Raw genomic sequence first — 11416 nt, forward strand, 5'->3', positions numbered from 1 at the left:
GGACTGGCTTGGGTAGAATTAGAGTTGATCTGGCATAGGAAACCTCTCTCAAGGGGATGCATAAATGATATAATAACCAGGAAAAGGAAGAACCTACTACATTATTTCTAAAAGTTAGTGCTTTGTGTAAGTACATTTGCCTGAGTATGCAAAACCCCATCCATAATTTGAGTGAAAGAAAATAATTTCGTGCATAGCCCCTTCACTTCTCTGTTCCCTTCACAGCTCTTGTTTTGCACATTTCTTATTCCCTCAGTGCTCAATATTTATCTCTCTGCTAAAAAATGTTATTTTAGTGATATGATTTTCCTTTTGGTCCTTTACCTTCAGATCCATCATTAATGGTGTCCTGGAAAGAAGAAAATTACCTGTATGACAGTGGTTATGGTAGCACAGTAGGTAACTAACACCACAATACTTCATACATTTCTGAGATGGTTTTATTGTTGTCTGAGGCTGTTACTTTAAATGTCTTATTTTTGACTCCCAGAGCTAATGGACAGTAAAACATTCTGTCGTGCTCAGATTTCCATGATGACACCTAGTCACCAGGCACCTGGTAAGAAACTTATAATTATATTGTTAATTGTTTGTCACTTGTCTCAGAGATACCGACATAATAGTCTCTGTGGTCTTCTGTTGTAGAATTGAGTCTGAGTGTCCAGTAATTTTAAACCAAGCAATGCTGATTCTGACAGCTCTTTTAGCTATCGTTATTACAGTAGCTTGCTTTAAAGAAAAGCTTCTCCTCTCTGTCAAGAAAAAGAAGACGAAATAATCTGCAATCTCCACATATCTTTTAAAGTGACTGAGTCAAAGGAGAAGATGTTAGTGTCAGAGAGACAAGGCGTTCCAGCTCCACCACACTTTTCTGTAGTGTAGCTGGGTATGGGCAAACGGGTGCCATGTTCCTCCCCAGAAGTGGCTGCGTCTCTCTAGTGACCCAGGGGTTCCTTCTGAGTAGGTTGCTTGGTTTGGGGCCGGGTTTGGGGTTGGCCTAGGGGAGTCGCAGTGTGGGCACTGCGCCCCCTGCCCAACTGCAGTGGCAGAAGGGCTGTCCACTGGAACCCGTCTCAGCTGATAGCATGGCAGACACCACACGCTTCTTCACCTCCACGCAGTGCTTCCACGAGGCATATAGATATAATCTGCCTGCTAAAGGGCAGGAGAAAGAGCATTTGTGGTGGTGCCTGGTGAAATAGCAGTCTGGGCACATGTGTTGGGGTGCTCTGTGGGCCTGTGTCCCAGGGGCACGGCAGGCACCAGCAGCGGAGGTGGGGAAAGAGGAGAGCGGAGATAGCAGGGGAGTGAGAAAGGGAGCAAGGAAAAGAAGGGCCTTCTTAGGAGTCTGTTAAGCAAATGGGCCTGAGGGAGAAAGCAGTGGAAGTCAGGGGAGGATGAGAAAGGAGAGCGAGCTGCTGTAGATGCAGCCTGGCAGGTGCTGCCTCTGCATGCAGGCGGCAGTCACAACCTCTGTGTCTTCCTGTTCCCTGCAGCCCCAGCCTTCCAGCAGAGCCGGACTTGCCAAATGACATACAGTTTAAACTAATGCACTCAGCAATAAATAAATAAAATTAAAAAAAAAAAAAAAAAAAAAAAGAGACAGAGTAACCCTGACCAGAAGAAGAAAATGACCAAACCTTAAAAAACCCTAACCAAACACTCTGCTTTTTCCAGTGTCCCCACCCACTCTCACAAGATGGCTACCAGGATTTCAGAGCTCTCTGACAGGACTGGGGACCTGTCAAGATCCTGGCATGGTGTGTTTACTCACTGAGTACTTAAGCCTAGAGCTAGGGTGGCACGCCAAGGGCACAGCCTTCTGTAAAAACTAAATTTGTATATCCCGTAAAAAAAATGGCTCATTCCTGAATCATATGCAAATACTGTGCAACCTTTTGTCAAAAGTTTTGCAAGACAGCTTTGTTGAAACTGCATCATAACTCTTTTCATCTGTCAGGCCCCAGCCTCCTAACATGGCATGTTTGAAACTGGCCTCAACATAGGAGTGGAGGCAGAGCGGGAGGTTATTTACACAGCTGAAATCCATAATAAATCACCAGCTAGGCAGAAGGCAGCTGAACTTCCAAGAAAAAATTTCCAGCTAAGTGGAGCATAATAAACATTTGCAAGTGAATTGTGGGATTTTAAAATTAGAAGGATTTATATAAGAGGGCAAATAAAGGACTCGGTCCTGCTGTCCTTGCCTGGAGTTCCCACAGACTTTTAATAACATCAGGGGAATCATAATCTGAGGAAAGTCAGCGAAATAAGCCTCATTTTACTTTTTTTCCCCACAAGCTGAGTGAATTTCAGGCTAGTTCCTACTCTTTGAGAGTGGGAAGGCAAAATGACTCAGAGTGCTTTTTCTCCTTGGGGGTCAAGGACAGTAATTATGTCTCAGAATAGTGGAGGTTAGGCTTATCCTCACTGACCTGTTCAGTTTATGTTTCCAGTTATGTATGAATAAAACAAGTGTGTGAATAGCTTTGCATCTACCTTTTCACATGCAGTTATTGCAGTTGCTTGTGCAAATCCAACAACTTTCTATGCAAATTAATATTTCCTGTGAGTCATTTTCCCATGCAAATGACCAGTTTCCATGAAAAGTATGATAATCGTGCATTCATAGAAGCTGGGAAAACATGCGTGGGACCTTCATCTTTGCTTTATGGAATTCAGGCACAAAGTATGTTGAAAAGCAAACACAGAAGGGGCTCCCTCTCAGGACTATCCCACAGATTTTGCGAGACTTAGCACAATCAGATGAAAGCTATTCATTAATGACAAAAGCAGAGACAGGCTGGGGTGGTTTGAGGGCGGAAGGGTTGAATGTGCAGACTGTGAGGTAGGTTACAGTCATGAACAGGCAGAACTTCTCTTTTTCTTCATTTCTAAAGAAACACTTGTGCCAAAACCCTTATTCCTCCTCTGGCTGGCTGCAGGTGATAAAGTGCCATTGATGAGAAATGGCTTGTTTCTATGGCTCTGAGCCACAAAACAATATATGCATGCCTAGCTGCCAAAAACTCCTACCAGTGCAGCTCTGTTCCCCCACCCTGCCCCCCAAACAACAATGCTTTGCCAGTTCATTATGTTTTAGTCAGGTAGGTGTTCTGTGCATTGGTACCAGAGCATACATTTCACATTAGATCATCTATTCAGAAATAAATAAGCCCCCAAAGATACATGCTTCTGCAAAGACTAAGCCATAATGGGACAATTCAGGATTCCTTTTATAGACGTGATCATCTTATTTTTCTATCTCTCACACATAACATGAGGTGAGGTATTTGTTAATCAAATTTAGGTTTCAAAAGCCAAATGTTTACCTCTGCATTCATTCTTTATTCATCAATGGCCTCTTTGTGAAGTGTGATGATTAGCATATAGTACAGAAAACAAAACTCTCCCCCTTCCTTCTCACTTAGATTACCTTCTGAAAAGTGATTATCTTTAAAAGAGATATTAATTCTTTTTTGTGGTTTTATTTCTTTCAGCCTGCTAGTCAATGGAAAGCCTTTAATCAAATTTACAAATAGACTTCATTTTCCTTCTCTGCAGATTCTTCAGATGTGAAAAAATCGCAAGATCATACCCCAAAGTCCCACACCAAGAAGCACAGTAAGTTGACATATATGTTTATAATGGCTGGTTGATTGAAGGAGAAGAAATACATTAAAAGCAAATCCCCTTCGGAAGGGAAAAGGAATCATTTTGAGGGAAAAATTGGTTAGATTGTTACTGTGATTGAATCCTCCAAGGATCTGACTGTTTCTAGTACTGTTTGCTTATGTTATTTTTGCTTCAGTATTGTTATACCTTTCAAACTGTTTTTATCAGTGAGGGATTATGGGGAAGCAATCAGAAACCAGTTGCCTCTGCCCTGTGTTGAGCTGAGTTGGTAGACTGGAGTAAAAGAACTGATGAAGGAGACTCAAGAATAAAACAGGAAGGTCTGTACTTGGGCATGACCATGCTGGTGACCAGAGATCCTGCTTAGCATCTCCTTGCAGAATTTCTCACTCACAGCATCACAAGCAATCATCTGCCCCTCAGTCCTGGCAACTTATTCTTCTCTGATGTGACAGTCTTTCCACTCCCCTCATCTCCTTTTTCTGCCAGTTTTGGTTCAACCTGACTCTGAAGACAGGTTACTATAATCGTGATTTCTGGACATAGTTCCATTAATGTACTTTACAGAGATTTTTATGCTGAAAATATCTTGTGTATGTCTTTTGTGTCCTGTGTCATTCCCTGTTTATAATAGAAAACCTTAATATTGGTCCTTCACTGCATTTTGTAGTGCTCTGTGGGCCTGTGTCCCGGGCGCACAGCAGGCACCAGCAGCGGAGGTGGGGAAAGAGGAGAGTGGAGATAGCAGGGGAGTGAGAAAGGGGGCTAAAGACCGTATTGAAACCTCCTGTTTCAATATGGTCTTTAAAAAATCTGTTTCTTCCTGACTCCTCTTCTTACCCTGCTCTGTGACTGCCCAACCAGATTTCCTGAACTTTTTATCTACACACAGATATTTTATCTCTTTTTATGTGTGTGTAGCAAGGTTGCTAATGAAAGGATTAGACAGGACTGGTCCAAAGACAGACCTGTGAAGAGCTGAGGTCATTTTGTTCAGCTTAGCAAAGAGAAGGCAGAGGGGTGCCCTCATCACAGCCTACAACTTTCTCAAGGGGTGCAGCGGAGGGGGAGGTGTCAATCTCCTCTCTCTAGTGACTAGTGATGGGACACGAGGAAATGGAATGAAGCTGCATCAGGGGAAGTTCAGATTGGGCATTAGGAAAAAGTTATTCACTGAGAGGGTGTTTGGTCAGTGGAACAGACTCCTCAGGGAAGTGGTCAGAGCACCAGGCGTCTCTGAGTTCAAGGAGCATCTGGACAAAGCTTAGTCATATGGTTTAGTTTTAGGTAGTCCTGCGAAGAGCAGGGATTTAGAATCAATAATCTTATAAGTACCTTCCAATTTGAGATATACTACAATTTTAAGAACTCAGTCACAGCCTTGATATGTAGAAAAGGTCACCTTGCCATGCTGGGCTAATCCTGTACACTACCAGTTTCTTCAGTACTGGTCTGTGTCATGATCTATTGAGCATGTTACTGATGTCCAGATGAACCAGGTCCAGCGCATTTTGTTGGTTTTAGAAATCTCTTATAATAAGAAAGAAAAAGATTGGATTAGTTGACTGAAATCTACTTCTACTCTTGTTGCGCTGTATACCATTTTCTATTTACCTTCGCATTTCTGACTAGCTTTTTTCCTTCTTAATCAGGTCTAAACCTTTGCATGCTTTTGAAGCCAGACCAAAGGACTGCTATCTTTCTGGCCCAACTTGTCACTGTGTTTATTATTCTTCACTCATAAACTACTACATCTGACTTGTTGGATTTATTTAGTATTTTTTTTCTCTTTGACCTGGGCTTTCTGGTGTCATTTCTACAGTAACTATGGGATGGACTTATGCTTAAACTTGTTGTTCTAGCTCTTGAACTTAGAGATCTGGTTTTGCATTTTCTGATATCACGGGCAAACTTTTTTTACTCTTTCTACATACAGTTTTGCCTAGCCAGTTTTGTCACTATCCCACTATCCACTCTACACCTTCTTATGTCTTTAAGTCTACTTAAGAGACCTGGGACCAAATATCCACTGATGTGGAACAGCATTTCACATCCTTTGCCCTCTGTCTGTCTTTTAAATGCATGCAGATTCAGTGTCTGCTTCACCTTGGCTGTTTCACCTACTGCACAATAATATCAGGTTACATGCCATGCTGTAGAAGAATACCAGGAAAAAATGAGCAAATGAGATGAGGGGAAGATTTAATGCATTATCTTCAGAGCAGAAAGAGTTCCAAAGGCAGAAGGAAGCAGTGGGTGATTTGAACGCTTCCTTCCCTGGTTTCTGGGGCTCCTACTTGCCTGCCACAGGGCTCAGACTGCTGAAGGCTGACACTCACCTCTGGCCTCATTGTGAAGGCTGTCAGCAGTTTTTGCCTATATAACTCCTAGGTGGGCATCCCCTGCTCCAGGAACTGTGGCCTGTCCCTACAAAGTGATCACCATCTGTACATAACACACTGTAAAAATACAACATAAAAATGGCAAGCATAGTCTGGACACCTGTTTAGACACTCCTTCCTCCTGCCCCCTTTCCTCTTTCAGACCCTCGAGGAACTCATCTTTGGGAATTTATTCGAGATATTCTTCTCAATCCTGAAAAAAACCCAGGATTAATCAAGTGGGAAGACCGGTCTGAAGGGGTCTTCAGATTTTTAAAATCCGAAGCTGTGGCTCAGCTCTGGGGAAAGAAGAAGAACAATAGCAGCATGACTTATGAGAAACTCAGCCGGGCTATGAGGTGAGCTGAGATATTGCTGTAGAAGACTGGGGCACATTAAAGAGACTACCTGAATGGAAAATCTGTCTGCTTTTTAAAAATGAATTCTCAAAAGCACCAGTTTCTCCCACTAATTTAGATATTGTAATGTTATGTTATTTGTTTTTTCTTTCACCTCCTGTTTCTGTATACTATAATAAATATAATATATGACATACATGTGTTGTCTATATAATATACATTCTGTTGCTGTCCACCCAAACAACTGATGTAGGAAGGAAATATGGTTGTAGCAAGCTGATAGTTCATGTGCTACTGAACTGGGAAGGCTTAAATGGCCCAGTAACGGCCAGAAGCCTTGTTATTACCAGCAGTGTTCAGAAACTAGACATACCCTCCTCCATCTTAAATGGGTTTACAAATTCTATGTGAGATTTTCTTTGCTCTTTTCTTAACACTTTGAGCATTTTTCCATAATCTATGAAAGTTCAAAATGTATTTTTAAATGGAAGCTGAGATTCTTTCCTGGTCTGATTCCAGATTCTGGCTTATCTGGAAAAAAAAAAAAAAACCAAACATGAAATCTCATAAGAGTGTGTGATAAATATGGCAATATTCTATGACCTGAAATATGGTTAATGTCAAACTCACAAGATAATTAATATAAAGTAAAAAGAAGACATCAATTTTTTCTTCCTTGTCTTCCAGTTATAATAATCTTAGTATTCTATATATATCTATAGAAAATAAAGACTTTTCAGTTAGCTGAGGGATTGTCTGGTTGGCAGTGGCCTTTTAGGATGGTAGGTGAATTTAATCTTAAATCTTTTCCTATGTTTTTATTTTAACAGATACTATTATAAAAGAGAAATCCTGGAGCGTGTGGATGGTCGGAGATTGGTATACAAATTTGGAAAGAATGCCCGTGGCTGGAGAGAAAATGAGAATTAAATATGCCAAGAAATAACATTTAAGACACCTGGATGTAAATATTCAAAGACTATTTTCTTATATTTATGTACCAAACTGGGGTGGAAAACCAATTCTACTTCTGTCGGGAAGAAGGAACATTATCATTATTGGTGTTAAAATTATTTTATTTGAAGTATGTCCTGTATGGGGAGAAAATGTACACAGTTTTCTGTGATATAAGATAACATTATAGAATTATGATTATTTTTCCCTTCTTGTGAATTTATTCTCTTTTTTTTTTTTTTTTTAATCATACAGGCATAATGTGATTTATGAGGCATGCAAGGAAAGGGAAGGAGCAAAACACTAGGGCATTTAGGGAGTATGATAATCCACTTTGGAAGGCAACTATAAGTGGAGGAAACAGTAAAGCATCTCTGAGCCAAGCAGTTTTCTTCTATAGTCAGCTGGTTTATAGCTTTTGTTGGCCAATAGAACTTGTTCCTTCCCTCTGCGTTCTGAGAGTTTTATCACTTTGCTGGCTTCCAGCTGCTTTTGCTGAGTCAGACAGTGGGTTCCTCTTCAGTTAGGTTATCCCAGCCACAGAGGGCAGAGGCTCCACAAGGTGGCTGTAAGCATTTATTTGGAGAACCCATACTACCTCTACCACTGGGACCTTCATTTGTAGGCAGAAGCTTAGGACCCAATCTTACCTGGTACTGAGTATCCTCCCTCATCTCCAAAGGGCATTCAGTGCATCCCAGGAAAAGTGCTATTTGTTTTTAACTAACATCTTTGAGGTGAACTGCAGGAAGAGAGTCAATCTCAGGGACCAAAAGCTATTGAAGGAAGATGATTGCTTTCTGACTGGACAAACTTTAAAAAAGGCACCAGTTTCTCAGTAGAAATATTAATACTCCTCCCATCCTCTTATATTCCTAATTAAAACATTCAAATCCATGCCATAAGAAGCAGTGATGAGGTGGGCAAACTGTACGTATATCAATCCCACGGCATGAGGGAGCAATCTCCCCAATTCCTTCAAGTTATATGGTCCTCCTGGCAGGTCAAGTCTCACTTGGACAGATACTTTCAAAAAAAACTTTGAGAAATGCAATGCTCCATTGTGTATAAAATATTAGTTCCCTTTGCTTTTCTCAAGTCCAACTCTATATTGTATTTGTAATTGTCCAGGGTGCTTGGGAATCATAGTTGGAGAAAAAAACACTAACATAAAGACACTGAGATTTTGGGGACATTCAGATCTGGGTCTTTATTTTGGGCTTATCTAGCAGTGCTATGCAGAGACTGAACATTCACTGGCAGCTTTTTCTTTCTCCAAGTCACAAATGCTTCCTGCTGGAACAAAGCACATGCAGAACATGAGGAAATAAAAACTAGAGGAGGCAGCACTCCACTGGGTCACTGAGTACGTGAGATGTGGGAGTTGAGAAACAGGATTTTCTTAGTGATGTTAACAGAGGTGAAACCAAGATCAATTCCAACTCAATTTTTGAGGGATGAGGATTTTGGAGAATTTGGAGAACTGTAACAAGGGCTGAGAAGTCCAGGACCAAAAAAAAAAAAAAATTAAACACATCCAATATCCATTTCCTCAGGCATCCCCTGGATTTGAATCCAGATTATCTTGAAATGCAGTAAGGTGCATCTGGATGTTGTAGGATATTCCACTTTTTGTTTGTCTTAAAATTACATAGAGATGAAACCAAGAGACAACAGAAGTATCAATATAAAGTGTATCAAATGCGCTTAGCAACAATTTGTAGGCAAACATGAGAGCCTAACTTGTTATCTACACATGTAGGGCATGTCAAACAATAACACCACCTCCTACTCTGGGTATTCCAGAGCTGTCAGCATCAATTACCCATACATGACAATTTTTACTTTTCATAACCTGGGTGGAGAAAGGTTCATCTTATTTACAAATCAAATAATAAGCCTCTGTGCTTCAAAGCATTTTTTTTTCTCTCAGTCTATCTCTCTTTCTTCTTTTGACTGACTGTGCTAGCCTTGCTTGCTTTTGTGTAACTCAATAATTTCCTCTTTTTAGCTTGATTAGCTACATTCCACTTCCTTTACCATCATTTTGTAGTTCATATAACAAGAACCAGGCCACCAGATGAGGAGAGCACCTTCACTTTGCTCCAAAGACTGTTCCTTCCCCCCACTCCATGATTATTTGCAACCCTCTGATTCATGCTCTTCACCCTCCCCCCTTCCCACTCCCAATCCACACCTTGGGTGAAAATCTGAAATCGGTGGTACTGTCACAAATCCACAGTACTGTTGTACCTTACCTCAGGTTAACATACATCTCACAACAACTGATTGTAATACCCTCATAAAGCTGCTTTCTACCAGATCTCTCACCAAACTTCTTGGGAGATAAAATGAACTTGTGACATACACGTGTCATCACTTGGTTACCAAGCAGCTGCTAAACCTATTTTTAAAGGTTTTGAAAGACAAGGCTTTGTTTAGAAGTACACTGTATAAATCTAGAGAGTGATTTATGCTGGGGTGCAGTATAAATGCCAGTCTTCCACTGTCATGTCTTTCAGCATGCAATCATGCAAGTGGAAATCTATTCCCACTCTGCAGAACTTTTCAGACTAGGTAGTTGTCATTCAGCATTACAATAGCATAAAGTTGGAATAGAGGCCAGCCAACATTTACACTGTTTTACAAATATATTAACCTTTGTCTAAGACAAACACAAAGAACTGTTTAAAACTAAAGTTCTTTCCAAGGATGGATGCAACCAACCAAATGGCATCTTTTTACCAGACCTAAGCAAATGGAGAAAATGAAGAGATGAATGCTTATGTAAATTACTATTTAAACAAAAAGCATTTCTGATTGCTCTTTTGTTTTATATTTCAGAAGCTGAGCAATCATATTTTTAGATGTATCCTTTAAGTTAGCAGCTGCTGAACTGGTAGGACCATGTGTATAGATTTTTATTGTACCATAATTTTTCGTATGTATAAAGCTCTAGATAGGAGAGTATATTATATTTATATAGTTACATGAAAATTGCAATGTCAAAGGTGTTGGCATGAGCACTCTCAAACTTTCTCAAATATTCTGCACACAATTAGAGCAACTTACTCTAAAAACATCCTGAGAAACTGTATATAGGCTGGTGAACTACACATCCATTAAAATGTTTAGTTACATTTTCATCTTTCTTTCTGCATCACATTGCATAATTCCTGCTTGCTTCTCACACCAACATCTTCAATGTATATGTGTGGAAACAAATCCACGTTAGATATTTCACTATTGCCATTGTAAATCTCAGCTTGGAGACTGTGTATCACAAAATAGTTCTAAAGACTGTTTCTATTTTTGTGGATATAATATAAATTCAAATAAAACATTCATGAAATAAATTTTCTGATTAATGTGTATCTTAATTTTTTTTATATCTTGAGATTGGAAGTGACTAATATGCATTTTTTCAATATTGGAGGATATTTCCATATTGGTGAAAGGACTGATGTAACTACCACCAAATCCAATAGCTTAAACATACTAATATGTCAAATAGCCCATCTATTGTGAAGATACTGGATTTCCAAGCCTGTTTTATGTCTTACAGGCCTTGCTGGAATACTTGATTATGTCAACACAGCTAGATTGCCTTTCTTGTTCAGCTGCTAAACTTTGCAAAGGTCTTACTTCAGCACTGATTTAACTTAAAGGTATTTTGTAGTGTGTTCAGGGCTAGGCTGATTAATGATGCCATTACTTACACTGCACATTTCTTTTACTGAATTAAAGCAGCTAAAACTATGAAATCCCATCCTTCATGTTATTTTTCCATCTAAATGGTGACTACAAAAACAGTCAATGAACAAACAGAACATCTCTCCTGATTTGGTCTGCAGCTTGAGGAAAAAAAATGAAAACCCATTTAATTAAGAGAAAGTCAAAAGTGGGACCATACAGCATTTACATTCTGTGGGGGACTGTGGCTGTGTCAGTGTGGTGCAAGGGTACAGTGGATGGACCTGCATTGAGCCGACCTGTGGCCTTGCTGAAGCCTCGGATCTGGGCTTGAACCCTGCTCTGGGAACTTTATTGCCATGGGGCAAACCACACCATCAGGCTCTGTCTTCT

At 40.1% G+C, this 11416-nt stretch overlaps 1 protein-coding gene across 1 annotated transcript in view; it reads left to right on the forward strand.

Moving 5' to 3' along the window:
* EHF (ETS homologous factor) overlaps window positions 1–7537 on the forward strand; it is a 31420-nt gene extending 23883 nt beyond the window's left edge. Inside the window, exons 5-9 of the mRNA XM_009971138.3 lie at window positions 331–399; window positions 491–559; window positions 3565–3624; window positions 6181–6376; window positions 7207–7537. Of these exons, the coding sequence (XP_009969440.1) occupies window positions 331–399; window positions 491–559; window positions 3565–3624; window positions 6181–6376; window positions 7207–7306 (494 nt within the window). The 3' untranslated portion in view covers window positions 7307–7537. The remainder of the gene's footprint in view (window positions 1–330; window positions 400–490; window positions 560–3564; window positions 3625–6180; window positions 6377–7206) is intronic.
* The last annotated feature ends 3879 nt before the right edge of the window (window positions 7538–11416 follow it).

Source organism: Tyto alba, unplaced genomic scaffold, assembly GCF_018691265.1.
Source record: "Tyto alba isolate M040663 unplaced genomic scaffold, T.alba_DEE_v4.0 Super-Scaffold_18, whole genome shotgun sequence".
Classification (NCBI taxonomy): Eukaryota; Metazoa; Chordata; class Aves; order Strigiformes; family Tytonidae; genus Tyto; species Tyto alba.